The sequence below is a fragment of the Phasianus colchicus genome, chromosome 38 (genome assembly GCF_987193195.1).
Source record: "Phasianus colchicus chromosome 38, bPhaCol1.hap1.1, whole genome shotgun sequence".
NCBI lineage: Eukaryota > Metazoa > Chordata > Aves > Galliformes > Phasianidae > Phasianus > Phasianus colchicus.
The window spans coordinates 1,779,493-1,805,248 of NC_143473.1; the positions used below are offsets into that span (position 1 = coordinate 1,779,493).

The 25,756-nt window shown below is 61.4% G+C and overlaps 1 protein-coding gene across 1 annotated transcript; it reads right to left on the reverse strand.

The window, feature by feature from the left end:
- Positions 1 to 24,342, reverse strand: DMPK (DM1 protein kinase). Its single transcript, XM_090129876.1, has 11 exons — positions 24,164 to 24,342; positions 18,871 to 18,962; positions 16,411 to 16,494; positions 14,142 to 14,237; positions 12,242 to 12,390; positions 9,684 to 9,777; positions 7,425 to 7,625; positions 3,917 to 4,171; positions 1,847 to 1,932; positions 213 to 338; positions 1 to 106 (listed from the first exon to the last, which is right to left on the reverse strand). Exons 1-11 carry the CDS (start codon positions 24,318 to 24,320, stop codon positions 1 to 3), a joined length of 1,446 nt encoding a protein of 481 aa, XP_089986002.1. The 5' UTR covers positions 24,321 to 24,342.
- Positions 24,343 to 25,756: the final 1,414 nt, after the last annotated feature.

Sequence of the window (25,756 nt, forward strand, 5' to 3'; positions counted from 1 at the left end):
TCACCCCATCCTCCTCTGCGCCCCCCTCTTCCGCTCCCCCTCCTTCCGCTTCCGGTTGGTGGCTCCCCACTTCCGGTGGGGGGGTTGACGGCCTCCTCTGATGCCCCTTCCGGTGGAGCCCCGCCCCGCCTTTATGGTGGCGGTGGTGGTGGTGGGGGGGGGGGGGATGGGAGGAGCGCCGCGGGGGGGGAGGGGGTGGGGGAGGGGGGGGCGGGGTTTGGGAGAGGGGGGGGGGCGGGGGGGTCCCGCTGGGGGGCCCCAAATTGACGCCCCCCCCCCACGGCGGCCCCATCGGTTCGTCGTCGTACGGCGGGTCCTCGTCCTCATCCGCTTCGGAGCTGTGTGGGGTGTGGGGCACGGAATGACCCATACGTTCCTGCCCCATAGATCTCTGACCCATAGATCCCTGCCCCATAGATCTCTGCCCCATAGAGCTCTGTCCAATGGAGATCTGCCCCATAGATTCCAGCCCCATAGATTCCTGCCCCATTGATCCCTGCCCCATAGTAGATCCCTGCCCCATAGATTCCTGCCCCATAGATTCCTGCCCCATAGATTTCTGCCCCATAGATCCCTGCCCCATAGAGCTCTGCCCCATAGATCCCCACCCCATAGCCGACCCCACAGCCGACCCCACAACCCCCCATGCCCCCCATAGCCCCCCCCATAGCTCCCCTCATAGCCCCCCCATAGCTGACCCCATAGCCAACCCCATAACCCCCCACCCCATAGCTGACCCACAGCCGACCCCATAGCTGACCCCATAACCCCCCATCCCATAGCCAACCCTATAGCCAACCCCATAGCCCCCCCCATAACCCCCCACCCCATAGCCAACCCCATAGCCAACCCCATAACCCCCCCATAACCCCCCACCCCATAGCCAACCCTATAGCCAACCCCATAGCCCCCCCCAATCACCCCCCACCCCATAGCCGACCCCATAGCCGACCCCATAACCCCCCACTCCATAGCCGACCCCATAGCCAACCCCATAACCCCCCCATAACCCCCCACTCCATAGCCAACCCCATAGCCAACCCCATAACCCCCCCATAACCCCCCACTCCATAGCCGACCCCATAGCCAACCCCATAACCCCCCCATAACCCCCCACCCCATAGCCGACCCCATAACCCCCCCATCACCCCCCACCCCATAGCCGACCCCATAGACCCCCCATAACCCCCCACCCCATAGCCAACCCCATAACCCCCCCATCACCCCCCACCCCATAGCCGACCCCATAGACCCCCCATCACCCCCCACCCCATAGCCAACCCCATAACCCCCCCATAACCCCCCACCCCATAGCCGACCTTATAGCCAACCCCATAGCCCCCCCCATAATCCCCCACCCCATAGCCAACCCCATAGCCCCCCTCATAACCCCCCACCCCATAGCCGACCCCATAGACCCCCCATAACCCCCCACCCCATAGCCAACCCCATAGCCAACCCCATAACCCCCCCATAACCCCCCACCCCATAGCCAACCCCATAGCCCCCCCATAACCCCCCACCCCATAGCCGACCTTATAGCCAACCCCATAGCCCCCCCCATAATCCCCCACCCCATAGCCAACCCCATAACCCCCCCATAACCCCCCACCCCATAGCCGACCCCACAGCCGACCCCATAACCCCCCACCCCATAGCCAACCCCATAACCCCCCCATAACCCCCCACCCCATAGCCGACCCCACAGCCGACCCCATAACCCCCCACCCCATAGCCAACCCCATAACCCCCCCATAACCCCCCACCCCATAGCCGACCCCACAGCCGACCCCATAACCCCCCACCCCATAGCCGACCCCATAACCCCCCATAACCCCCTTCTCACCCTTGGTCCCCCCTGACGTAGGAATACCCCACAAAGGGGAACTGCGGCCCCAAATCCGGGGGGTCCCACGGCTCCTCGGGGGGGTCCTGGGGGGGGGGGGGCAAAGGGAGAACAGTGGGGTCAGGACCCCAAAACTGCGGCGCCACCCCATAGCCTACAACCCCACAACCACAATAACCCCACAACCCCATAACCCCAAGAAACTGACAAGCTCAAAACCCACGACCCCATATCCCATAACCCCGAATCCCATAATCCTTTCCATATATTTCCCCCAATAACCCCACCGACCCCACTGACCCCATTGATCCCCCAATGACCCCAATGCCCCCACCGACCCCACTGACCCCATATCCCCCCCAATGCCCCCACTGACCCAATTGTTCCCACCGACCCCACTGACCCCATATCCGCCAATGCCCCCACTGACTCCCCTGACCCCACTGACCCCATATCCCCCACTGACCCCACTGCCCCCAATGCCCCCATTGACCCCAGTGACCCCACTGACCCCATATCCCCCAATGCCCCCACTGACCCCATATCCCTCAATAACCCCCCTGACCCCACTGACCCCATATCCCCCAATGCCCCCACTGACCCCATATCCCTCAATAACCCCCCTGACCCCACTGACCCCATATCCCCCCCAATGCCCCCACTGACCCCGTCGTTCCCATATCCCCCACTGACCCCATATCCCCCAATAACCCCACTGACCCCATTGATCCCACTGACCCCAATGACCCCACCGACCCCACCGACCCCATTGACCCCATATCCCCCAATAACCCCATTGACCCCATTGACCCCGTATCTCCCAATGCCTCATTGACCCCATATCCCCCACTGACCCCATTGACCCCACCAACCCCACTGATCCCATATCCCCCAATGCCCCCACTGACCCCACTGACCCCACTGACCCCATTGACCCCACCGACCCCACTGACCCCATATCCCCCATTGACCCCACTGACCCCATATCCCCCACTGACCCCAATAACCCCACTGACCCCATATCCCCCAATAACCCCACTGATCCCATATCCCCCACCGACCCCAGTGACCCCATTGACCCCATATCCCCCCCAATGCCCCCACTGACCCCATTGACCCCACCGACCCCACTGATCCCATATCCCCCACCGACCCCAGTGACCCCACTGACCCCATATCCCCCCCAATGCCCCCACTGACCCCATTGACCCCACCGACCCCACTGATCCCATATCCCCCATTGACCCCACTGACCCCATATCCCCCATTAACCCCACCGACCCCACTGACCCCATACCGCCCCCCGGCCCCACTGACCCCAAATCCCTCACCGTGGCCCCGCTGCCCCCCTCGGGCCCCACTGACCCCATATCCCCCAATAACCCCACTGACCCCACTGACCCCACCGACCCCATTGACCCCACTGACCCCACTGACCCCAATGCCCCCATTGTCCCCATTGACCCCACTGACCCCATATCCCCCATTGACCCCACTGACCCCATATCCCCCGTTAACCCCACCGACCCCACTGACCCCATATCCCCTACTGACCCCACTGACCCCATACCCCCCCGGCCCCGCTGACCCCAAATCCCTCACCGTGGCCCCGCTGCCCCCCTCGGGCCCCACTGACCCCATATCCCCCAATAACCCCACTGACCCCACTGACCCCATATCCCCCAATAACCCCACCGACCCCACTGACCCCATATCCCCCCCAATGCCCTCACTGACCCCATTGACCCCACCGACCCCACTGATCCCATATCCCCCACCGACCCCAGTGACCCCACTGACCCCATATCCCCCGTTAACCCCACCGACCCCACTGACCCCATATCCCCCCCAATGCCCTCACTGACCCCATTGACCCCACTGACCCCACTGATCCCATATCCCCCACCGACCCCAGTGACCCCATTGACCCCATATCCCCCCCAATGCCCCCACTGACCCCATTGACCCCACCGACCCCACTGATCCCATATCCCCCACCGACCCCAGTGACCCCACTGACCCCATATCCCCCCCCGACCCCCCCGACCCCGCTGACCCCAAATCCCTCACCGTGGCCCCACTGCCCCCCTCGGGCAGGTCGAAGTTGGAGGTGTCGGCGGCCCCATAAGATATAGGGGCGAAGGGAGCTTCCTGTTGTCTCAGCCGATCCCATTGCAGTCCCTCAAACAGGGGCTGATCCCAAAAATCCCGCTCCCCGCCCCGTCCCAAACGCCGATCCCGTTCGCACAGCAGCGATCCTAAAAGGGAGCGGGCGGCGGGGGGCACCGGGACCCCCCCGGATTCGGGGGGGAACGACAGGTGATCCTATAAGGGGGCAACAGGTTATGGGGTCAGTGGGGTCAGTGGGGGATATGGGGTCAGTGGGGCCATTGGGATCATTGGGGTCAATGGGGTCAGTGGGGCCATTGGGGTCAATGGGGCCATTGGGGTCAGTGGGGTCAATGGGGTCAGTGGGGTCAATGGGGCCATTGGGGTCAGTGGGGTCAGTGGGGCCATTGGGGTCAATGGGGCCACTGGGGTCAATGGGGGAATTGGGGTCAATGGGGCAATTGGGGTCAATGGGGCCATTGGGGTCAGTGGGGGATATGGGGTCAGTGGGGTCAATGGGGGAATTGGGGTCAATGGGGCCATTGGGGTCAGTGGGGTCAGTGGGGGAATTGGGGTCAGTGGGGGATATGGGGTCAGTGGGGCCATTGGGATCATTGGGGTCAATGGGGTCAGTGGGGCCATTGGGGTCAATGGGGCCATTGGGGTCAGTGGGGTCAATGGGGGAATTGGGGTCAGTGGGGGATATGGGGTCAGTGGGGGCATATGGGGCCAATGGGGTCAGTGGGGCCATTGGGATCATTGGGGTCAATGGGGTCAGTGGGGGAATTGGGGTCAGTGGGGGCATATGGGGCCAATGGGGTCAGTGGGGGATATGGGATCATTGGGGTAAATGGGGTCAGTGGGGGAATTGGGGTCAGTGGGGGATATGGGGTCAATGGGGCCATTGGGGTCAGTGGGGTCAATGGGGGAATTGGGGTCAGTGGGGTCAATGGGGGAATTGGGGTCAGTGGGGGATATGGGGTCAGTGGGGGCATATGGGGCCAATGGGGTCAGTGGGGCCATTGGGATCATTGGGGTCAATGGGGTCAGTGGGGGAATTGGGGACAGTGGGGGATATGGGGTCAGTGGGGTCAATGGGGGAATTGGGGTCAGTGGGGGAATTGGGGGAATTGGGGTCAGTGGGGGATATGGGGTCATTGGGGTCAGTGGGGGAATTGGGATCATTGGGGTCAATGGGGTCAGTGGGGCCATTGGGGTCAGTGGGGTCAATGGGGGAATTGGGGTCAGTGGGGGATATGGGGTCAGTGGGGTCAGTGGGGGAATTGGGATCATTGGGGTCAATGGGGTCAGTGGGGCCATTGGGGTCAATGGGGGAATTGAGGTCAGTGGGGTTAATGGGGCCAATGGGGTCAATGGGGGAATTGGGGTCAGTGGGGGATATGGGGTCAGTGGGGCCATTGGGATCATTGGGGTCAATGGGGTCAGTGGGGCCATTGGGGTCAATGGGGGAATTGAGGTCAGTGGGGTTAATGGGGCCAATGGGGTCAATGGGGGAATTGGGGTCAGTGGGGGATATGGGGTCAGTGGGGCCATTGGGATCATTGGGGTCAATGGGGTCAGTGGGGCCATTGGGGTCAATGGGGGAATTGAGGTCAGTGGGGTTAATGGGGCCAATGGGGTCAATGGGGGAATTGGGGTCAGTGGGGGATATGGGGTCAGTGGGGCCATTGGGATCATTGGGGTCAATGGGGTCAGTGGGGCCATTGGGGTCAATGGGGCCATTGGGGTCAGTGGGGTCAATGGGGGAATTGGGGTCAATGGGGTCAATGGGGGATATGGGGTCAATGGGGCCATTGGGGTCAGTGGGGGATATGGGGTCAGTGGGGTCAATGGGGGAATTGGGGTCAATGGGGGAATTGGGGTCAATGGGGCCATTGGGGTCAGTGGGGTCAATGGGGGAATTGGGGTCAGTGGGGGATATGGGGTCAGTGGGGTCAATGGGGGAATTGGGGTCAATGGGGGAATTGGGGTCAGTGGGGCCATTGGGATCATTGGGGTCAATGGGGGAATTGGGGTCAGTGGGGGATATGGGGTCAGTGGGGGCATATGGGGCCAATGGGGTCAGTGGGGCCATTGGGATCATTGGGGTCAATGGGGTCAGTGGGGGAATTGGGGTCAGTGGGGTAATTGGGGTCAGTGGGGGCATATGGGGCCAATGGGGTCAGTGGGGGATATGGGATCATTGGGGTAAATGGGGTCAGTGGGGGAATTGGGGTCAGTGGGGGATATGGGGTCAATGGGGCCATTGGGGTCAGTGGGGTCAATGGGGGAATTGGGGTCAGTGGGGGATATGGGGTCAGTGGGGTCAATGGGGGAATTGGGGTCAGTGGGGGAATTGGGGTCAGTGGGGCCATTGGGATCATTGGGGTCAATGGGGCCATTGGGGTCAGTGGGGTCAGTGGAGTCAATAGGATCATTGGGGTCATTGGGGTCAATGTGGTCAATAGGATCATTGGGGTCAGTGGGGCCACACTGAGGTCTATGGGTATTTTTGGGGTCTGTAGGGCCCTATTGGGGTCTATGGGTGTTTTTTTGGGGTTGGCATGGCCCTATTTGGGGTTTATGGCTTTTTGGGGGGTCTTTTTGGGGTCTTACTGGGGCCCAGGGGTGTTTTTGGGGTCAGTAAGGCTGTACTGGGGTCCATGGGGCCCTATTGGGGTTTATGGGCGTTTTTGGGGTCAGTGGGGCCACACTGAGGTCTATGGGTATTTTTGGGGTCTGTGGGCGTTTTTAGGGTCAGAATGGCCCTATTGGGGTCTATGGGTGTTTTTGGAGTCGGAACGGCCCTATTTGGGGTTTATGGGTGTTTTTGGGGTCAGTGGGGCCACACTGAGTCCTACAGGTACTTTTGGGGGTCTGTGGGTGTTTTTGGGGTCAGCAAGGCTGTAGTGGGGTCTATGGGGCCCTATTGGGGTTTATGAGCATTTTTGGGGTCAGTGGGGCCACACTGAGTCCTACGGGTACTTTTGGGGTCTGTGGGCGTTTTTGGGGTCAGAATGGCCCTATTTGGGGTTTGTGGGCGTTTTTGGGGTCAGTGGGGCCACACTGAGGTCTACGGGTATTTTGGGGGTCTATGGGTGTTTTTGGGGTCAGCAAGGCAGTAGTGGGGTCTATGGGGCCCTATTGGGGTCTATGGGTGTTTTTAGGGTCAGTGGGGCTACACTGAGTCCTACGGGTACTTTTGGGGTCTGTGGGCGTTTTTGGGGTCAGAATGGCCCTATTTGGGGTCTATGGGTGTTTTTGGAGTCGGAACGGCCCTATTTGGGGTTTATGGGCGTTTTTGGGGTCAGTGGGGCCACACTGAGTCCTACGGGTACTTTTGGGGTCTGTGGGCATTTTTGGGGTCAGAATGGCCCTATTTGGGGTTTGTGGGCGTTTATGGGGTCAGTGGGCCCACACTGAGTCCTACAGGTACTTTTGGGGTCTGTGGGCGTTTTTGGGGTCCCACCTGGAAGCTGAGGATGTTGGCGTAGGTCTGAGCCAGGCTGGGGGCGTAGAAGGGGGCGCGGCCATAAAACATCTCGTAACCCAAAACCCCCAAAGCCCACCAGTCCACCTCGCGGCCATAAGAGCCCCCCGGCGTCTCCAGGGCGCGAAGCATCTCGGGGGAGAGGTAATCCGGGGTGCCCACCGCCACGGCGCTGCGCACCTGGGGGGACAGGGTGAGGAGTGGGGGTTGGGGGGATAGGGGGGGATATGGGGGAAAGGGGGGGTATGGGGGGATTGGGGGGATATGGGGGGATTGGGGAATAGGGGGGATATGGGAGGATTGGGGGGATGGGGGGATTGGGAGGATATGGGGGGATATGGGGGGATGGGGGGATATGGGGGGATTGGGGGGATGGGGGGATATGGGGAATATGGGAGGATTGGGGGTTGGGGGGATAGGGGGGATATGGGGGGATATGGGGGAAAGGGGGGGATGGGGGGATATGGGGGGATATGGGGGGATTGGGGGGATATGGGGGAATATGGGGGGATTGGGGGAAAGGGGGGATATGGGGGGATTGGGAGGATATGGGGGGATATGGGGGGATTGGGGAAAAGAGGGGGATATGGGGGGATGGGGGGAAAGGGGGGATATGGGGGGATTGGGGTGATTGGGGTGGGGGGGGGATTGGGGGGATATGGGGGGATATGGGGGAAAGGGGGGATATGGGGGGATTGGGGGCGGTTGTGGGATAGGGGGGATATGGGGGGATTTGGGTGGTTGGGGGCATTGGGGGATATGGGGGAAAGGAGGGATTGGGGGGATATGGGGGGATTGGGGGGGTGGGATTGGGGGAAAGGGGGGATTGGGGGGGGTTGGGGGATAGGGGGGATATGGGGGATTGGGGTGGGGGGGGATTGGGGAATAGGGGAGATATGGGGGGATTGGGGGGATTGGGGGGGGGTGGGATTGGGGGAAAGGGGGGTTATGGGGGGATATGGGGGGATTGGGGGAAAGGGGGGGATATGGGGGGATATGGGGGGATATGGGGGGATTGGGGTGGGGGGGAATGGGGGGATATGGGGGAAGGGGGGGATATGGGGGATTGGGGTTGTTGGGGTATAGGGGGGCATTAGGGTTAGGAGGTGTTGGGGGAATTGGGGGGGATATGGGGGATTGGAGGCTTGGGGGGGATATGGGGGATATTGGGGGATATGGGGGATATGGGGGGTGTTGGGGGATTTGGGGGATATTGGGGGATGGGGGGGGATATGGGGTAGTTATGGGATGGTTATGGGGCATTTATGGGGTGGTGATGGGGTGGATTTGGGTGGTTATGGGGTGGTTATGGGGTGGCTATAGGGTGGTTACGGGGTATTTTTGGGGTGGTTATGGGGTGGATTTGGGGTGGATTTGGGATATTTATGGGGTGATTATGGGATGGTTATGGGGTGGTTATGGGATCGTTATGGGGTGGTTATGGGGTTGTTATGGGGTGGTTATGGGGTCATTATGGGGTGGTTATGGGGTATTTATGGGGAGGTTATGGGGTGGTTATGGGATGGTTATGGGGTGGTTATGGGGTGGATATGGGGTATTTATGGGGTGGCTATCGGGTGGTTTGGGGGTATTTATAGGGTGGTTATGGGGTCGATATGGGGTGGATATGGGGTGGTTATGGGGTCATTATGGGATGGATATGGGGTGGTTATGGGGTTGTTATGGGATGGTTATAGGGTGGATATGGGGTGGTTATGGGATGGATATGGGGTGGTTATGGGGTGGTTATGGGGTGGTAATAGGGTGGATATGGGGTGGTTATGGGGTGGTTATGGGGTGGATATGGGGTGGTTATGGGGTGGTTATGGGGTGGATATGGGGTGGTTATGGGGTGGTTATGGGGTCATTATGGGATGGATATGGGGTGGTTATGGGATGGTTATAGGGTGGATATGGGGTGGTTATGGGGTTGTTATGGGCTGGATATGGGGTATTTATGGGGTGGTTATGGGGTGGTTATGGGATGGTTATAGGGTGGATATGGGGTGGTTATGTGGCGGTTATGGGATGGTTACGGGGTGGTTATGGGGTGGTTATGGGGTGGTTATGGGGTGGATATGGGGTGGTTATGGGGTGGTTATAGGGTGGATATGGGGTGGATATGGGGTTGTTACAGGCTGGATATGGGGTGGCTATGGGGTGGTAATGGAATGGATTTGGGATATTTATGGGGTGGCTATGGGGTGGTTATGGGGTGGCTGTGGGGCCCCCACTGACGGTGCCGTCGCCCCCCAGGCGCAGGCAGGAGCCGAAGTCCCCCAGGCGGACGTGGCCGCGTCGGTCCAGCAGGACGTTGTCGGGTTTGATGTCCCTGGGGGGGCAGGGGGGGCACTGAGCACCACGGGGACCCCGCTGACCCCATTGTCACCTCAGTGACCCCATTTTGACCCCGCTGACCCCATTGTGACCCCACTGACCCCAATGTCACCCCACTGACCCCATTTTGACCCTACTGACCCCATTTTGACCCTACTGACCCCATTGCCACCCCACTGACTCCATTGTGACCCTACTGACCCCAATGTCACCCCACTGACCACCATGTCACCCCACTGACCCCATTTTGAACCCACTGACCCCATTGTGACCCCGCTGATCCCATTTTGACCCCACTGACCCCAATGTCACCCCACTGACCCCATTTTAACCCCCCTGACCCCATTTTGACCCCACTGACCCCATTGTGACCCCACTGACCCCAATGTCATCCCGCTGACCCCGTTTTAACCCCACTGACCCCATTTTGACCCCACTGACACCACTGTGACCCCGCTGACCACTGACCCCACTGACCGCAATGACCCCAATGCCCCCATTGACCCCAATACCCCAGCCTCTTCATTGACCCCACTGACCCCAATGCCCCCAACCTCCCCTTGACCCCACTGACCCCACTGATCCCAATGAACCCAGTGCCCCCATTGACCCCAATGCTCCCAGCCCCTTCATTGACCCCACTGACCCCACTGATCCCAATGCCCCCAATGACCCCGTTGACCCCAATGCCCTCATCGACCCCAACCCCCCCACTGACCCCAATGCCCCCAATGACCCCACTGACCCCAATGCCCCCAGCCCCCCCATTGACCCCAACGCCCCCAACCCCCCCATTGACCCCAATACCCCCAGCCCCTTCTTTGACCCCACTGACCCCATTGCCCCTATTGACCCCAATGCCCCCAACCCCCCCATTGACCCCACTGACCCCAATGCCCCCACTGACCCCAATGCCCCCAACCCCTCCATTGACCCCACTGACCCCAACCCCCCCATTGACCCCAATACCCCCAGCCCCTTCTTTGACCCCACTGACCCCACTGACCCCACTGATCCCAATGACCCCAATGCCCCCATTGACCCCAACGCCCCCATTGACCCCAATGCCCCCATTGACCCCAATGCCCCCAACCCCTCCATTGACCCCACTGACCCCAACCCCCCCATTGACCCCAACGCCCCCAACCCCCCCATTGACCCCAATACCCCCAGCCCCTTCTTTGACCCCACTGACCCCATTGCCCCTATTGACCCCAACGCCCCCAACCCCCCCATTGACCCCAATACCCCCAGCCCCTTCTTTGACCCCACTGTCCCCACTGACCCCACTGATCCCAATGACCCCAATGCCCCCATTGACCCCAATGCCCCCAACCCCCCCATTGACCCCGCTGATCCCAGTGACCCCAATGCTCCCATTGACCCCAATGCCCCCATTGACCCCAACGCCCCCATTGACCCCAATGTCCCTGTTGACCCCAATGCCCCCAACCCCCCCATTGACCCCACTGACCCCACTGACCCCAACCCCCCCATTGACCCCAATACCCCCAGCGCCTTCATTGACCCCAATGCCCCCACTGACCCCAATGCCCCCAACCCCCCCATTGACCCCACGGACCCCAATGACCCCATTGACCCCAATACCCCCAGTGCCTTCATTGACTCCACTGACCCCAATGCCCCCAATGCCCCCAACCCCCCCATTGACTCCACTGACCCCAATGCCCCCACTGACCCTAACTCTCCCATTGACCCCACTGATCCCAATGCCCCCATTGACCCCAATGCTCCCAGCCCCCCCATTGACCCCACAGACCCCAATGCCCCCATTGACCCCATTGACCACATTGACCCCAATGCCCTCATCGACCCCAACCCCCCCACTGACCCCAATGCCCCCATCAACCCCACTGATCCCAATGACCCCAATGCCCCCATTGACCCCATTGACCCCAATGCCCCCAACCCCCCCATTGACCCCACTGACCCCAATGCCCCCATTGACCCCATTGACCCCAATGCCCCCAACCCCCCCATTGACCCCACTGACCCCAATGCCCCTATTGACCCCAACGCCCCGAACCCCCCCATTGACCCTACTGTCCCCACTGACCCCACTGATCCCACTGACCCCAATGCCCCCATTGACCCCAATGCCCCCAACCCCCCATTGACCGCAATGCCCCCATTGACCCCAATGCCCCCAACCCCCCCATTGACCCCGCTGATCCCAATGACCCCAATGCTCCCATTGACCCCAACGCCCCCATTGACCCCAACGCCCCCATTGACCCCAACGCCCCTGTTGACCCCAACGCCCCTGTTGACCCCAATGCCCCCAACCCCCCCATTGACCCCGCTGATCCCAATGACCCCAATGCTCCCATTGACCCCAACCCCCCCATTGACCCCGCTGACCCCAATGCCCCCATTGACCCCAATGCCCCCATTGACCCCAAAGCCCCCTCTGACCCCAAAGCCCCCCCCCGTCCCACCGGTGCACGTAACCCAGGCGATGCACAGAATCGATGGCCACCACCAACTCAGCCAGGTAGAAACGAGCCATGGGGGGGGGCAGGCGGTCCCCAAATTTGCTGAGCAGGGTCAGGAGGTCCCCCCCCACGTAGTACTCCATCACCAGGTACTGCGGGGACATTGGGGACGTGGTGGGGGGGGGGGCAGGGGGACATGGCGGGGGGGAAGGGGGGACGTGGGGGGGCTGGAGGATATGGGGGGGCAGAGGGGTGTGGGGACGTGGGGGGCAGGGACATGGGGGGGACATGGGGGGGCAGGAAGATATGGGGGGGGCAGAGGGGGATGGGGACATGGGGGGGATATGGGGGGGCTGGAGGATTTGGGGGGACAGGGGCATGGGGGGGACATGGGAGGGCTGGAGGATATGGGGGGGATAGAGGGGTGTGGGGACATGGGGGGACATGGGGGGGGCAGGGGGACATGGGGAGGGCAGAGGGGTATGGGGACATGGGGGGGGACATCGTGGGGGGGACATGGGGGGGGCAGGGGGACATGGGGGGGCAGAGGGCGATGGGGACATGGGGGGACATGGGGGGGGACATCATGGGGGGACATGGGGGGGCAGGAAGATATGGGGGAATAGAGGGGTATGGGGACATGGGGGGGAAGGGACATGTGGGGGGACATGGGGGGGCAGAGGGGTGTGGGGACATAGGGGGTAGGGACATGGGGGGACATGGGGTGGCAGGAGGATATGGGGGGGATAGAGGGGTGTGGGGACATGGGGGGACATGGGGGGGACATCGTGGGGGGGACATGGGGGGGGCAGGGGGACATGGGGGGGCAGAGGGTGATGGGGACATGGGGGGACATGGGGGGGACATCGTGGGGGGGACATGGGGGGGACATGGGGTGGCAGGAGGATATGGGGGAATAGAGGGGTATGGGGACAATGGTGATATTGGGGACATTGGGGACATTGGGGACAATGGGGACATTGGGGACAATGGAGGTAATGGGGACAATGGGGGCAATGGGGACGTTGGGGTCAATGGGGACAACGGGGACAATGGGGACAATGGGGCCATATGGGGACAATGGGGCCAAACGGGGATATATGGGGACATATGGGGACACTGGGGCAATGGGGACAATGGGACAAATGGGGCCATATGGGGACAACGGGGACATATGGGGACAATGGGGATATATGGGGACATTGTGACAATGGGGACGTATGGGGACATTGGGGACATTGGGGACAATGTGGCCATATGGGGACAATGGGGCCAAATGGGGCCGTATGGGGACAATAGGGACATATGGGGACAATGTGGCCATATGGGGACAATGGGGCCAAATGGGGCCATATGGGGATATATGGGGACGTATGGGGACATTGGGGACATTGGGGACAACGGGGCCATATGGGGACAATAGGGACATATGGGGACAATGGGGACAATGGGGACATATGGGGACAATGGGGACAATGGGGACATTGGGACAATGGGGCCATATGGGGACAACAGGGACACTGTGGACAATGAGGACACTGGGGACAAATGGGGACATATGGGGTCATATGGGGACAATGGGGACAATGAGGACATATGGGGACAATGGGGATATATGGGGACATTGTGACAATGGGGACGTATGGGGACATTGGGGACACTGGGGACAAATGGGGCCATATGGGGACAATAGGGACATATGGGGACAACAGGGACATTGCGGACATTGCGGACAATGGGGACAATGGGGACAAATGGGGACATATGGGGCCATATGGGGCCATATGGGGATATATGGGGACAATGGGGACATTGGGACAATGGGGCCATATGGGGACAATGGGGCTATATGGGGACATCGGTGACAAAGGGGACACTGGGGACACCGGGGCCGTTCCCCCACCAGGCACTGCGGGTCCTGGAAGGCGAAGTGCAGCCGTGTGATCCATCGGCGGTCACCGCGCACCAAGACGTCCCGCTCCTCCCGGAAACAGGAGACCTGGGGACAATGGGGACATCAGGGGGGCAGTGGGGGCAACGGGGACAATGGGGGCAATGGGGGTAATGGGGACAATGGGGACATTGGGGGCAATGGGGTCAGTGGGGACAATGGGGGCAATGGGGGTAATGGGGACAATGGGGACGTTGGGGTCAATGGGCACAATGGGGGTAATGGGGACAATGGGGACATTGGGGTCAATGGGGACATTGGGGGCAATGGGGACACTGGGGTCAATGGGGACATTGGGGATATTGGGGTCAATGGGAACAATGGGAACAATGGGGACATTGGGGTCAATGGGGACAATGGGGACATTGGGGTCGATGGGGACGATGGAGACATTGGGGTCAGTGGGGACATTGGGGACAATGGAGGTAATGGGGACATTGGGGGCAATGGGGGTAATGGGGACAATGGGGACATTGGGGGCAATGGGGACATTGGGGACAATGGAGGTAATGGGGACAATGGGGACATTGGGGGCAATGGGGTCAATGGGGGCATTGGGGTCAATGGGAACAATGGGGACAATGGGGACATTGGGGTCAATGGGGACGTTGGGGACATTGGGGTCAGTGGGGACATTGGGGACAATGGAGGTAATGGGGACATTGGGGGCAATGGGGGTAATGGGGACAATGGGGACATTGGGGGCAATGGGGACATTGGGGACAATGGAGGTAATGGGGACAATGGGGACATTGGGGGCAATGGGGTCAATGGGGGCATTGGGGTCAATGGGAACAATGGGGACAATGGGGACATTGGGGTCAATGGGGACGTTGGGGACATTGGGGTCAGTGGGGACATTGGGGACAATGGAGGTAATGGGGACATTGGGGGCAATGGGAACACTGGGGTCAATGGGGACAATGGGGATATTGGGGTCAATGGAAACAATAGGGACAATGGGGACATTGGGGTCAACGGGGACGGTGGGGACATTGGGGTCAGTGGGGACATTGGGGACAATGGAGGTAATGGGGACAAAGGGGACATTGGGGGCAATGGGGATATTGGGGACAATGGGGACATTGGGGACAATGGGGACACTGGGGTCAATGGGGACAATGGGGACATTGGGGTCAATGGAAACAATGGGGACAATGGGGACATTGGGGTCAATGGGGACGTTGGGGACATTGGGGTCAGTGGGGACAATGGAGGTAATGGGGACATTGGGGGCAATGGGGGTAATGGGGACAATGGGGACATTGGGGGTAATGGGGGTAATGGGGACATGGGGACATTGGGGACATTGGGGTCAACGGCGACATTGGGGACATTGGCGACACTGGGGACACTGGGGACAAAATTGGGCCCTTGAGGTCAATGGGGACAATGGGGACATTGGGGTCAATGGGGGCAGTGGGGGCAATGGAGACATTGGGGACACATGGGGCTATATGGGCGTATATGGGGACATGGGGACATATGGGGTCAATGGGGTCAATGGGGACATTGGGGTCAATGGGGACATTGGGGACATTGGGGACAATGGGGACATTGGGGACAATGGAAGTAATGGGGACAATGGGGGCAATGGGGACGTTGGGGTCAATGGGGACAATGGGGTCAATGGGGATATCTGGGGTCAGTGGGGACAATGGGGACATTGGGGACAATGGGGACGGTGGGGACATTGGGGTCAATGGGGACACTGGGGTCAATGGGGACAATGGGGATATTGGGGTCAATGGGAACAATGGGAACAATGGGAACAATGGGGACATTGGGGTCAATGGGAACAATGGGGACAATGGGGACGTTGGGGTCAATGGGGACGTTGGGGACACTGGGGTCAATGGGGACGTTGGGGACACTGGGGTCAATGGGGACACTGGGGACAATGGGGACACTGGGGACAATGGGGACATTGGGGTCAATGGGGACAATGGGGACATGGGGGCACTGGGGGGGCATTGGGGGCACGGGGGACATTGGGGTCAATGAGGGTCAATGGGGACATTGGGGACATGAGGGGGGGGACAGATGGGGACATCATGGGGACATCCCCCATTGGGGGTCCTCCACCCCCCAATGTCCCCATGTGCCCCCCCCATGTCCCCATATCCCCCCCATTTGTCCCCACCCCCCCACGTCCCCCCACCCCCCCACCCCCCCATTTGTCCCCATTTGTCCCCATTTGTCCCCAAATGTCCCCCCCCACCTCGCCGTGTCGCATCAGGTCCCGTTTGTTCATGATCTTCATGGCGTAGATCTGCGCCGTGCCCTTCAGCCGCACCACCGCCACCTGCAGCACCCAACGGCACCCAACGGCACCCAATGGCACCCAATGGCACCCAACGATCAACCAATGGCACCCAACGGCACCCAATGGCACTCAATGGGAGCAACAGCACCCAATGGCACCCCATAGCACCCAATGGCACCCAACAGCACCCAATGGCAGCCAATGGCACCCAATGGCACCCAATGGCACCCAGTGATCAACCAATGGCACCCAATGGCACCCAATGGCAGACAATGATCAACCAATGGCACCCAATGGCACCCAACGACACCCAACGGCAGCCAATGGCACCCAGTGGCACCCAAAGGCAGCCAATGGCACCCAATGATTAACCAATGGCACCCAATGAACAACCAATGTCATCTAATGGCACCAATGATCAACCAATGGCACCCAATGGCACCCAACGGCACCCAATGGCACCCAATGATCACCCAATGGCACCCAACAGCACCCAACAGCACCCAATGGCAGCCAATGGCACCCAATGGCACCCAACAGCAACCAATGGCACCCAATGGTAGCCAATGATCAACCAATGTCATCTAATGGCACCAATGATCAACCAATGGCACCCAATGATCACCGAATGGCACCCAACGGCACCCAATGGCACCCAATTATCACCCAATGGCAGCCAATGGCACCCAATGATCACCCAATGGCAGCCAATGGCAGCCAATGGCACCCAACGGCACCCAATGGCACCCAATGGCACCCAACAGCAACCAATGGCACCCAATGGCACCCAACAGCAACCAATGGCACCCAATGGTAGCCAATGATCAACCAGTGTCATCTAATGGCACCAATGATCACCCAATGGCACCCAATGGCACCCAATGGCACCCAATGGCACCCAATGGCACCCAATGGCACCCAACGGCACCCAATGATCAACCAATGGCACCCAATGGCACCCAATGATCAACCAATGGCAGCCAATGGCAGCCAATGATCAACCAATGGCACCCAATGGCACCCAATGGCACCCAACGGCACCCAATGGCACCCAATGGTACCTAATGGCACCTAATAATCAACCAATGGCAGCCAATGATCAACCAATGTCATCTAATGGCACCAATGATCAACCAATGGCACCCAACGGCACCCAGTGATCACCCACTGGCACCCAATGGCACACAGTGGTAAACAGTGATCAACCAATGGCACCCAATGATCAACCAGTGGCACCCCATGATCAGCCAATGGCAACCAATGGCACCCAAAGGCACCCAATGATCAACCAGTGGCAAACAATGATCAACCAATGGCAACCAATGGCACCCAATGGCATCCAGTGATCAACCAGTGGCACCCAGTGGCACCCAATGATCACCCAATGGCAACCAATGGCAACCAATGGCACCCAATGGCATCCAGTGATCAACCATTGGCACCCAATGGCACCCAATGGCAAACAATGGCAAACAATGGCACCCAATGATCAACGAATGGCACCCAATGGCACCCAATGATCAACCATTGGCACCCAATGGCACCCAATGGCACCCAGTGGCACCCAATAGGACCAACAGCACCCAATGACACCCAACGGCACCCAATGGGAACAACAGCCCCCAACAGCAACCAACGTCACCGAACAGCATCCAATGGCACCCAACGGCACCCAATGGGAGCAGCAACACCCAACAGCACCCAACGGCACCCAATGGCACCGAACGGCACCCAACGGCACCCAATGAGAGCAACAGCACCCAACGAAACCCAACGGCATGCAATGGCACCCAATGGGATCAACAGCAACCAACAGCACCCAACGGCACCCAACGGCACCCAATGGCACCCAATGGCACCCAAAAACACCCAATGGGACCAACAGCACCCAATGGGAGCAACAGCACCCAATGGCACCCAACGGCACCCAACAACACCCACTGGCACCCAATGGTGCCCAACGGCACCCAATGGGACCAACAGCACCCAATGACACCCAACGGCACCCAACAGCACCCAACGACACCCAACGGCACCCAACGGCACCCAATAGCACCCAGTGGGACTAACAGCACCCAACGGCACCCAATGGCACCCAATAGCACCCAATGGGACTAACAGCACCCAACGGCACCCAGCGGCACCCAACAGCATCCAACGGCACCCAATGGCACCCAATAGCACCCAATGGGACTAACAGCACCCAACGGCACCCAGCGGCACCCAACAGCATCCAACGGCACCCAATGGCACCCAATAGCACCCAATGGGACTAACAGCACCCAACGGCACCCAATAGCACCCAACGGCACCCAACGGCACCCAATGGCACCCAATAGCACCCAATGGGACTAACAGCACCCAACGGCACCCAATAGCACCCAATGGCACCCAACGGCACCCAACGGCACCCACCTCACTGAAGGCTCCCCTCCCAATGACTCGCAGCACTTCGAAGTCGGATCGCTGCAGCTGCAGCTCCTGCACCGCCGTCACCAATGGAGCCACTGCGGGGGGGGCGCGGGGGGGGGTCAGAAATAATGGGGGGGGGTCAGAAATAATGGGGGGGGGGCGGGGGGGGTAAAATGGGGGGGGGTCCGGATTGGGATTGGGGGAGGGGGGGTAAAAAATTGGGGGGGGGGGGGGAGAGTCCTATAGGTGACAATGGGGGGTTGGGGGGGGGGGGTCTGAAACAATGTGTGGGGGGGTCAGAAATAATAGGGGGGGGGCGGGGGGGGCAAAAAGGGGGGGGGGGCCGGATTGGGGGGGGGGTAAAAAATGGGGGGGGGGGGCAATCCTATAGGTGATAATGGGGGGTTGGGGGGGTCAGAAATTATATGGGGGGGGTCGGAAATAATTGGGGGGGGGCAGAAATAATAGTGGGGGTGAAGGGGGGTAAAAAGGGGGGGGGGTCCGGATTGGGGGGGTGGGGTAAAAAATGGGGGGGGGGGGGGCAATCCTATAGGTGATAATGGGGGGTTGGGGGGGGGGGTCTGAAACAATGTGTGGGGGGGTCAGAAATAATGGGGGGGGTCAGAAATAATATAGGGGGTGAGGGGGGGGGCAAAAACGGGGGGGGGGTCCGGATTGGGGGGGGGTAAAAAATGGGGGGGGGGCCAATCCTATAGGTGATAATAGGGGGTTGGGGGGGGGGTTGAAACAATGTGGGGGGGGTCAGAAATAACGGGGGGGGGTCAGAAATAATATTGGGGGGGCCGGGGGGGGCAAAATGGGGGGGCTCCGGATTGGGACTGGGGGAGGGGGGGGGTAAAAAATGTGGGGGGGGGACACAGTCCTATAGGTGATAATGGGGGGTTGGGGGGGGGGTTTGAAACAATGTGTGGGGGGGTCAGAAATAATAGTGGGGGGGGGGGCCAAAACGGGGGGGGTCCGGATTGGGACTGGGGGGGGGGGGTAAAAAATGGGGGGGGGGGGGCAATCCTATAGGTGATAATGGGGGGTTGGGGGGGGGGTTGAAACAATGTGTGGGGGGGCAGAAATAATGGGGGGGGGTCAGAAATAATGTGGGGGGGCGGGGGGGGGCAAAATGGGGGGGGTCCGGATTGGGGGGGGGTAAAAAATGGGGGGGGGGCCAATCCTATAGGTGATAATGGGGGGTTGGGGGGGGGGTTGAAACAATGTGTGGGGGGTCAGAAATAATGGGGGGGGGTCAGAAATAATGGGGGGGGGGCAATTGGGGGGGGCCCTATGGGGTTGTGGGGAGCCTGGGGGGGGGGGGCACAAAACTGGGGTCCTATAGGATATAAAGGGGTCCTACGGGGATTTATGGGTTTGGGGGGGGGTCTCTCATTATGGGGGGGGTCTCTGTGTCCGGGGGGGGGCAGAGCGATGGCTGGAGGATTGTGGGGGGGGCGGCGCGGGGGGGGCAGCCGCTCTCTCGGTCCTTTTATGGCCGCGGCGCCGCGCGGTCCACGCGGAGGGGGGGGGGCACCGGGGGGGGGGGGGGCGGTGCTTTCCGTGGCCGCAAAAGGAGCGGCGGAGCCGGACCCCCCCGGAACCCCCCCACCCCGGAACTGAGACGGGACCCCCACCCTATAAACGGGACCGGACCCCCCCACCCTACAAGTGGGACTGGAGCCCACCCCCCCGAACCCCCCACCCTATAATTGGGACCGGACCCCCCCCTTGGACCCCCTCACCCTATAAGTGGGACCGGACCCCCCCCCTTGGACCCCCCCACCCTATAAGTGGGATCGGACCCCCCCACCCCTTAAACGGGACCGGACCCCCCCCTGGACCCCCCACCCTATAAACTGGACCGGACCCCCCCACCCTATGAACGGGACCGGACCCCCCCCGGACCCCCCCACCCTATAAGTGGGACCGGACCCCCCCCCTGGACCCCCCACCCTATAAGTGGGACCGGACCCCCCCCCTGGACCCCCCCACCCTATAAGTGGGACCGGACCCCCCCCCTGGACCCCCCACCCTATAAGTGGGACCGGACCCCCCCCCCGGACCCCCCCACCCTATAAGTGGGACCGGACCCCCCCCCTGGACCCCCCACCCTATAAACGGGACCAGACCCATCCGGACCCCCCCACCCTATAATTGGGACCGGACCCCCCCGGACCCCCCCACCCTATAACTGGGACCGGACCCCCCCCCCTTGGACCCCCCCACCCTATAAACGGGACCGGACCCCCCCGGACCCCTCCACCCTATAAGTGGGACCGGACCCCCTCCCGGACCCCCCCACCCTATAAATGGCACCGGACCCCCCCTTGGACCCCCCCACCCTATAAACAGGACCGGACCCCCCCACCCCATAACTGGGACTGGACCCCCACCCCATAAACGGGACCGGACCCCCCCCCACCCCACAACCAGGATTGGATTGGACCCCCCCTTCCCCCCCCCATTGCTCCCAGTCCCGATCCCAATCCCAGTTCCCCCCCCACCCCATTCCCAGTATGTCCCAGTCCCAATCCCACCGCCCCCAATCCCACTTCCTATAACCCAGTGCCCCCAATCCTAATCCCAATCCCAATCCCAGTAATCCCAGTCCCTCCCAGTCCCAATCCCATTTCCCTCCCAATCCCAGTCCATCCCAATCCCATCCCAGTACCTCCCAGTCCCGATCCCAGTTCCCCCATAATCCCAGTCCATCCCAATCCCAGTTCCCCTCCAGTTCCCCCCCCATCCCAATCCCAGTCCATCCCAATCCCAGTACCTCCCAGTCCCAATCCCAGTTCCCCCCCATTCCCAGTCCACCCCAATCCCAATCCGAATTCCCCTGCAGTCCCATCCCAATCCCAATCCCAGTTCCAATCCCAATCCCAACCTTCATCCTAGTCCCAATCCCAATCCCCTCCAGTTCTGTCTCAATCCCAATCCCAGTGCCCCCAATCCCAGTCCCAATCCCATCCCAGTGCCCCCCAGTTCCAATCCCAGTTCGCCTTCAGCCCCATTCCAGTCCCAATCCCAGTCCCAATCCCAATCCTCATCCCAATCCCAATCCCAATCCCTCCCAGTCCCAATCCCAGTTCCAATCCCAATCTTCATCCTAGTCCCAATCCCAGTCCCTCCCAATCCCAATCCCAGTGCCCCCCAGTCCCAATCCCAATCCCTTCTAATCCCAGTCCCAATCCCAGTGCCTCCAATCCCAATCCCAGTCCCAGTGCCTCCAATCCCAATCCCAGTCCCAGTCCCAATCCCAATCCCAGTCCCAATCCCAGTGCCTCCAATCCCAATCCCAATCCCTCCCAATCCCAATTCCAGTGCCTCCAATCCCAATCCCTCCCAGTCCCAATCCCTGTGCCCCCAATCCCAGTTCAAGTCCCAATCCCAGTGCCCCCCAGTCCCAATCCCTCCCAATCCCAGTCCCAATCCCAGTTCCAATCCCAGTTCCAATCCCAGTTCCAATCCCAATCCTCATCTCAGTCCCAATCCCTCCCAGTCCCAATCCCAGTGCCCCCAATCCCAGTTCCAGTCCCAATCCCAGTCCCAATCCCAATGACTCCAATCCAAATCCCAATCCCAGTCCCAGTGCCTCCAATCTCAATCCCAGTCCCAATCCCAATCCCAGTGCCTACAATCCCAATCCCAGTCCCAATCCCAGTGCCTCCAGTCCCAATCCCAACCCCAATCCCAATCCCAAACCCTCCCCATCCTAGTCCCAGTGCCTCCAATCCCAATCTCAATCCCTCCCAATCCCAAACCCAATCCCAATCCCACTCCCTATCCTTCTCAATCCCAGTCCCAGTGCCTCCAATCCCAATCCCAGTCCTGATCCCAGTGCCTCCAGTCCCAATCCCTCCCAGTCCCAATCCCTGTGCCCCCAATCCCAATCCCAATCCCAGTCCCAGTGCCTCCAATCCCAATCCCAATCCCTCCCAATCCCAATCCCAGTGCCTCCAGTCCCAATCCCAATCCCAACCCCAATCCCAATCCCAATCCCTCCCAATTCCAGTCCCAGTGCCTCCAGTCCCAATCCCAATCCCAACCCCAATCCCAATCCCAATCCCTCCCAATTCCAGTCCCAGTGCCTCCAGTCCCAATCCCAATCCCAATCCCAATCCCAGTCCCAATCCCAATCCCAATCCCAATCCCAGTCCCAATCCCAATCCCTCCCAATCCCAATCCCAGTGCCTCCAATCCCAATCCCAGTGCCCCCAATCCCAGTCCCAATCCCAATCCCATTGCCCCCCAATCCCAATCCCACCCCACTGCTCCCCCCCACGCCCCCATTACCCCCAGTTACCCCCCCCCAAATTACCCCCCACTCCCATCTCCCCCCTTTAAACCCCCCCACCACAGAACCCCCTCCCCATTTGCCCCCCCCCCCCATTTGCCCCTCTCAGGACCCCCCAAATCCCCCCCCACGACCCCTCCATAAACCCCCTTTACCCCCCAGGACCCCCCCCAGGACCCCCCCCATGACCCCCCCCTTTTCCCCCCTCATCACCTCCCCAGGACCCCCCCCATACTCCCCCATTATCCCCAATTACCCCCCCATGACCCCCTCCATACTCCCCCCCACCCCCTTTACCCCCACATGACCCCCCCACGACCCCCCCATATGCCCCCATTACCCCCAATTACCCCCCCCAGGACCCCCCTCCCCCCTATGACCCCCCCATGCTCCACCCCAGACCCCCAATTGCCCCCCCATGACCCCCCCCCCCCCTCCAATTTCTCCTCCCCATCCCCATTTCCGCCCCCAGGACCGGACGCCCCCCCCCATTTCCCCCCTCATTACCCCCCATCCCCCCCCATCCCCTCCCCATCCCCCATTACCCCCAATTACCCCCCATGACCCCCCCCCATTTCCCCCCTCATTACCCCCCCAGCCCCCCCCCTCCCCCATTACCACCAATTACCCCCCCATGACCCCCCCCTATTTCCCCCCTCATTACCCCCCCCATCCCCCATTACCCCCAATTACCCCCCCATGACGCCCCCCCCATTTCCCCCCTCATTACCCCCCCCACCCCCCCCCTCCCCCATTACCACCAATTACCCCCCAGCCCCCCCCCCCCGCCCCATTACCCCCATTTACCCCCCCATGACCCCCCCCCATTTCCCCCCTCATCACCCCCCCCATCCCCCATTACCCCCATTTCCCCCCCCCTACCCCCCCCATTTCCCCCCTCATTACCCCCCCATCCCCCCCCCCCTCCCCCATTACCCCCAATTTCCCCCCACCCCCATTTCCCCCCCCAGGACCCCCCCCCATAATTCTCACCCCACCGCACGCTCTCCCTCAGCGCAGCTCCGATTCCCCCCCCCGTTCCCCCCCCCAAACCCGCAGCCAAATCCAACAGAGCCGCCAATCCGGGCCCCCCCCGGCCCAAAGCCGCTTCCCGCAGCTTTTCCCTGCGGGGTCCCGGGGGGGTCGCCATGTGGGGGGGGGGGTCGTAGAAGTTTTGGTGGGGGGGGGGGGGGGGCCGGAAAGGGACCGGGGCGGCACTGCGGCGCTTCTATCGGCACCTGCGGGGGGGGGGGGCACAATAAGTAGGGAACGGGGGGGGGTGACAATAAGTGACCCCCCCCCTCTATCCTGAGACCCCCCCCCACAGACCCCCCCCCAAAACCCTGAGCATTGGGACCCCCCTCCCCCAGAGACACCCCCCCCAGAGACCCCCCCCCCCAAATCCTGTGAATTGGGACCCCCCCCACAGACCCCCCCCCCCAAAACCCTGAGCACTGCGACCCCCCCACAGACCCCCCCCTCATATCCAGTGCATTGGGACCCCCCCCACAGACCCCCCCCCCAAAACCCTGAGCACTGCGACCCCCCCACAGACCCCCCCCTTATATCCAGTGCATTGGGACCCCCCCCACAGACCCCCTCGAATCCCTGTGCATTGCGACCCCCCCCCCCAGACCCCCCCCAAACCCTGAGGATTGAGACGCCCCCCCCACAGACCCCCCCCCGAATCCCTGTGCATTCGGACCCCCCCCCGAGACCCTCCCCCATATCCAGTGCATTGAGACCCCCCCCCAACCCCCCCCCCCAAATCCTGTGCATTGCGACCCCCCCCCCCAGACCCCCCCCAAACCCTGAGGATTGAGACGCCCCCCCACAGACCCCCCCCCATATCCAGTGCATTGGGACCCCCCCCCAACCCCCCCCCCAAATCCTGTGAATTGGGACCCCCCCACAGACCCCCCCCCCAAAACCCTGAGCACTGCGACCCCCCCACAGGCCCCCCCCTCATATCCAGTGCATTGGGACCCCCCCCCACAGCCCCCCTCGAATCCCTGTGCATTGCGACCCCCCCCCCAAGACCCCCCCTAAACCCTGAGCATTGGGACCCCCCCCACAGACCCCCCCCATATCCATATCCAGTGCATTGGGACCCCAACCCCCCCCCCAAACCCTGAGCATTGAGGCGCCCCCCCACAGACCCCCCCCCGAATCCCTGTGCATTGGGACCCCCCCCCGAGACCCTCCCCCATATCCAGTGCATTGAGACCCCCCCCCCAAACCCCCCCCCCAAACCCTGAGCATTGGGACCCCCCCCACAGACCCCCCCCAAAACCCTGAGCACTGCGACCCCCCCACAGACCCCCCCCTCATATCCAGTGCATTGGGACCCCCCCCCACAGCCCCCCTCGAATCCCTGTGCATTGCGACCCCCCCCCCCAGACCCTCCCCAAACCCTGAGGATTGAGACGCCCCCCCACAGACCCCCCCCCATATCCTGTCCATTGGGACCCCCCCCCAACCCCCCCCTCCAAACCCTGAGCATTGAGGCGCCCCCCCACAGACCCCCCCCAAATCCCTGTGCATTGCGACCCCCCCCCCCAGACCCCCCCTAAACCCTGAGCATTG